General features: G+C 37.2%; 1 protein-coding gene across 1 annotated transcript in view; it reads left to right on the forward strand.

Annotated features, from left to right (window-relative positions):
• The first annotated feature begins 1,930 nt into the window (after window positions 1-1,930).
• LOC119410926 (ATP-dependent DNA/RNA helicase DHX36) overlaps window positions 1,931-5,602 on the forward strand; it is a 6,784-nt gene continuing 3,112 nt past the window's right edge. Inside the window, exons 1-4 of the mRNA XM_037677846.1 lie at window positions 1,931-2,237; window positions 2,764-2,909; window positions 3,042-3,158; window positions 4,579-4,786. Of these exons, the coding sequence (XP_037533774.1) occupies window positions 1,974-2,237; window positions 2,764-2,909; window positions 3,042-3,158; window positions 4,579-4,786 (735 nt within the window). The 5' untranslated portion in view covers window positions 1,931-1,973. The remainder of the gene's footprint in view (window positions 2,238-2,763; window positions 2,910-3,041; window positions 3,159-4,578; window positions 4,787-5,602) is intronic.

Consider the following 5,602-nt stretch of genomic DNA (forward strand, 5'->3'; position numbering starts at 1 on the left):
ATATATATATATATATATATATATACTTTATTTTTTTACATTTACTTCTGTAATTAACCTAATTGGCCAAGTTGCAAAGGCTTACCCCCCAGTAACTGTGAGCAATTTTTATTATTTCTCATCAGCAAAATGAATGTTGTCAGGCTGCACATTTGTCAAGTTAATGAAAGTCGCTCTCCACATTATGATTTTTCAGCTCCGCTGCACAAGGTAGAGGCTGTTTCTCTGTGACAATTAAAGGGCACCAACACTGAATCAAAGCCTTTATTATGTCCTTCAGACATTCTGTCTGTTTGGAAAATTAATGGCACTGTTAGTCCTGCAGTAATAACCACTGTTAGCAGCTCTCTTTCAGATGTTAATTTATCCTTTGTTTTGTAGACTTTCAGCAGATTCCATTTAAATGTGATGTTTACTGTTCAAACACTTTCCCCCAATTTTCGATTGACTATTTTTTATGTTGGAATGGGTCCTCTTTCCAGCATTTTCACAATGATTCCATTCCATTTAGAGTTCACACAAGAGTGTGTGTTCCCCTTTGTGACAAATCTTTCTGGGGATCGAGATGGTGTAGAGGTAGGGCAGCCAACCTGGGACCAGAAAGTCGAAGGATCAACTCCCCAGTCATGCCCACATGTCATTGTGTGAACAAAGCATCCAATCCCGCTCCCCGGGTGCCCACGTAGCTGCCCACCACCTCACCTGGGTGCATGAGTTAAATGCAGAGAACTAATTTTGTCATTGTATGGGAACATACAATGATGACAACACATAGCACTTTACTTTTAGTGACTAAAATAAAATATGCATATTTGTTTTGATAGTAGCTGGAAGGCTGTTGGTTGAGAAATTTTCATCTAAAGTTGTTTTCTTAGTTTTTAATTGACAGACGTAAATACGTTTTCAAGAGTGTCAGAGTACAATTAAACTTTTCGCATGTAAATACATTTTAAAGGCTTTTAATCTACTGCAGATAGTATTGCTAAACAATATAGACTGGTTGATTTTTTTAGTAGATTTTTTAAAATTTAAATAACTGTAATATAAATAACAGTGTTCCAAAGAAGATTGAGGCTGCATGCATTTGTTTAAAACAGATAGTAAACGTGTAATTTCTAGAATTAAGTAAAAGTACAAATGAAATGCCACATAAACGGAATAATAACAATACCTAAAGAATCTTAACTTGAATTTCATTCAAATCTTTTTTTCTTCTTCTCTCAAGCTCTCCTTACAGTACTCCTCTCTATTGGTTTCTTTAAAAATATATTTTAAAATAGCAAAACTTTAATACTTTTGAAGCTTCATTTTTCCAATCACCTGAACATTGATACTTAATTTGGCAATACCAAAATTGTTTAGCACATACATTATTGGGGGGCCGGCGAATTAAGGAATGTTGCTTGTTAGATTGGCAAAAAACCTATATTTCAAATTTGATTTTATCAATAGGCCTACTGTTTTTCCTTTACATGATGGAAAAACTTTTTTTGTTTTGTTAATAATATAATAATAACTCCATTAGCTTTTCACGTTGTAAATCATCCATAGTATATTACCAAGGACTTAAAAAAAATTCCAATCTTTATTTATACAAAATATCTATCAGAAACATTTATTAAAACCAACACGACGAACAAATGATCACGGGGCTACGTAATATTTCAGCTTCCGCTAATTTGTACGTCATCATTGTGCGACGCTTCGAAGAAAAAAAACGGCTATCGGCAACCGTTTTGATTAGTAACGTGTTGGCTATTTACAAGCTGAGAAGGCTCAAATTCGAGTTGTACATTTCTTTATCAAGAAGTCGCCAGTGAACAGCTGTGTTTTTTTTGTGGACACCTATTTTAAAAGTCGAATTTCGGCTCACATTCTTCTAGTCTCCCCGGTGTTGTAAAGTGCTTTAGCCAAAATCTGTAACCGCCGGTTTGCGTTGACCGTTTGGATTCGGTGCTAGTTGTGACGGCGGAATGAGCTATGGGTACGGAGGTGGAGGTGGAGGAAGAGGCAGAAGAGGAGGTCGCGGACATAGGGATGGCAGCAGAGAGAGAATGGACAGAGATGCTGGAGTAGGTGGAGGTTCGAGAGGACACAGTAGCTCCAGCTTCGACCAGGACCGAGGAGGAGGAGGAGGTCAGAAAGACCGACCTCCTCCACATCTGAGGGGCAGGGAGATCGGTCTGTGGTACGCCCGGTACGGAGCCGTGAGGAGGAAACAAGCTGACCGGAGATCGGTATGAGAAAGGTTTTGTTGGCTTCTGGTATTTCTGTATAACTGCAACCGGTCATTTTGCAACGCATAGATTTGAAAGATGCTAACGTCGCAATTATTTTAATTTCTGACTTCTTAGGGAAATATAGTGCTATGCTCTTTAATATTTTGTTGGAATGTACTATGTGATAAATGTTTTGCACACTTGTAAGTACAAGGTTTTAAAAATGGCATGGTAAGTCAGAAGATATAATACACACAATAGATTTAATTTAAACTCATCAATCATAAGATTATGACAGAGCAAACGGCTCTGAACAGCCAAATTTATCCACATTGTATTGAAACGTAACAAGCAGTGTTTTCAGCAGTCATTATATTTTATGTGATCATGAAAGTGGTCAGTACAGATCAGTGATCATTACCGGATTAATGTATACAGTGTTTTAAAGACAGTATTGTCTATGTAGATTCATCTAAGCTGAACTGCAAGGTTTAGCAACTATAAAGTAATCTTTAAGATTTGTCTTATTTGTGTGTATGTACAGCGAGCTGTGGTCCACATGGATGAGGCCAGGGAGGAGCACATTACCAAGCTGCTTAACTCTGTCCAAAATGACCAGTCTGGCCCAAGGCGAGACAGAAGGAATGCATCTGACAACTGGCAGACAGCTGCCAATCACAGTGGACACTGGTGAGGAAAATGTGCATTAGTAGAGTCCACTTTAGTGTGTAAAGCTTACAATAAAGAAAACAGAATTCTACATGGAAAGAAAGTTCTTTGTTCTGACTGCTGCTAGTGGGACTCATTATTTGTGACCCTCAGTTACTTTGATGGGGATTTGCCTGAAGAAGAGAAACACAAGGCTGAGGTTGAATCTGAGGAAGAGGAAGAAGACGTTACTACCCCAGGCCAGAAGAAAACCAGTCACAGATCGCAACGGTAATTATGTGTGAGGTTGATAAAAGATGACTCTTGAAGAATATAGTTCAGTAGTTGTCAGCATGTTGTGACTGTGTGCACAGCAAAACTTGAGTATTACTGTAATCTGATCAAGATCTTTCTTCAAATCCAACACACAATGTGTCATTCCTCAGGCTTTACAGTACCTATAAAAATTATTCACCCTCTTGGATGCTTTATTCTTTTGTTGCGGTCAAAAATCAACCATGGTCATAAAATTACATAATTTTAAATAAGTGATTGCATAAATTTATATGAGTATACCCCTCACACACACACACACACACACACACACACCAAAAGTGACTAATTAAACTCAGACAAAAGATTGTTGAAATGTACATCTTGGGAGATAGATACAAAAGGATTTTGAAGGTCCTAAACATCCTCAGGATTTCTGTTCTATCCCTCATAGAGAAACGGAAGGAATATGGGACATGCGTAAATCTACCAAGTCAACAAGTTAAATATATTTATAAAAGCACATTTAAACCAGCAACTATTACCAAACGGTTTAGCAATAAGATCAAGGCATTAATTAAAGTATAATAATGATAACAAGATGTAATTAAAAGCATCAAAATAAAAACATAAAAACACAAAACAATGAGATACTAAATCAAATGACTCTGTGTTAAACGTCAGTGAAAACAGGTGTGTTTTCAGGACAGATTTAAAAGCAGGGAGTGAAGTGTCCTGTCTAATGTTGGAGGGCAGATTGTTCCATAGTTTAGAGCCAATGCCTGAAAAAGTCTGGTCTCTGAGCTTCAGCCTGGTTTTTGGTTCAACCAAAAGCAGCTGGTCAGATGATCTCAGTGCCCGAGAAGGAACATATGGTTGAAGTACTTATTGGTTACCAAGTGCAGGCCGTCCTCAAAAACTGAATGACAGTGCAAGCAGGAGAATAGTGGGAGGCTACTAAAACACGCAGGAGCGCTATGGAGTTATAAACGCCAGTAGGTGAGATGGGAGAGACTGTACATACAGCCACTGTTGCCCAGGTTCTTCACCAGTCTAAGTTTGAGGCGAGAGTGGCAAAGAGAAAGCAGAAAGTTGAAGAAAACGTGTATTAAATCTCAACTACGGTTTGTCTAGATTGTTAAGAGACTAGTCTCTAAACAATCTAGACTAATGTATTCTGTAAACAAACAGTCTAGTTGTAAAGAAGACCAGTTTATATTGACAATGATTAATTCATGACAGCAATACAAGCATAACACATTCAAGGGGGAATACTGTTTACAGGCACTGTGGTGTATAAATAAAAATATGATGCTATTTATGTAAGCACTATAATTAGAATGTAATTCTATTTATAATATGAGAATAGTTGGGATGTTGCTGTGAATGTAAACTGTAGTCACTTGTCAGGGTCTTGACATATTGTTTGTTTGTTTAGTGGCGTATCTAAAGCAGCGGTTAAAGACGAGCCTCCAGACAACTGGGATGAAGAAGATCAAGAGGAAAAGAAAGAGGAGAAACCCCTGAGGAAAGACAAGGACCTGGAGTTCTTGTTTCAGGAAGTAGTCAGAGACCGTTCAATGGATGAGGACTTAAAACGAGATCTGCACAGCAAGGCTTCTGATCCAAAATACAAAGAAATGCTGGTAAGTGTTTTTATATGATTTCTTATTTAGTTCTAAAAGTGAAAGCTTCTTGCAGTTATCAGGTCTTCAGTCTTCTAAAGTAAGGCGTTTTGTTGATCATAACGGTTCATGTGACACATTAACAGATGTTCTAGTTATCCAGTGTCATTTGCTAATGTTTTTTAAACATATTGCAACAAAAGAATAACAATGAAAATTTAATGTGGAGCTTCTATGTCTTGATTGTTCAGAGAAGTTCGCTAAGTTAAAATAATTTAATGATTCTGGGTTTTACAGCGTAACAAATGTTTATGAATAAATCTAAATTGACAAATCCAAAACACAGACCCGTACATCACATCTTCTTCTAAACAAAGTGGAATTCTTGGGTTTTCTTTTTGTAATGGTAAATGGACTGCACTTATATAGCACTTTTCTGTCTTATCAAGATACTCAAAGCGCTTTACACTACAATCTGTGCCCTCATTCACCCATTCATACAGCACTCTACTAGATCTGTACAAAGACTAATCAGTGCTTTATCACATTCATACACCAAGGGACACACATCAGAGGCAATGAGGGGTTCAGTGTCTTGCCCAGGGACACTTCAGCACGTGACTGCTGGTGGAATCGAACCCCCAACTCTTGCATTGGAGGACGACTGCTCTAATCACTCATCCACAGCTGCCACATTTGTTTTGATTAATAAAATAGATGGGTTTTTGTACTGAAAAGTAACAATAAAATAAATAAAAAATAGGCTATATAATAATCATGTATTATTTTACCAACATTTATATTATTGTTTTTTTTATATATATATATATATATATA

Source organism: Nematolebias whitei, chromosome 6, assembly GCF_014905685.2.
Source record: "Nematolebias whitei isolate Nwh7 chromosome 6, NemWhi1, whole genome shotgun sequence".
NCBI classification, from domain to species: domain Eukaryota; kingdom Metazoa; phylum Chordata; class Actinopteri; order Cyprinodontiformes; family Rivulidae; genus Nematolebias; species Nematolebias whitei.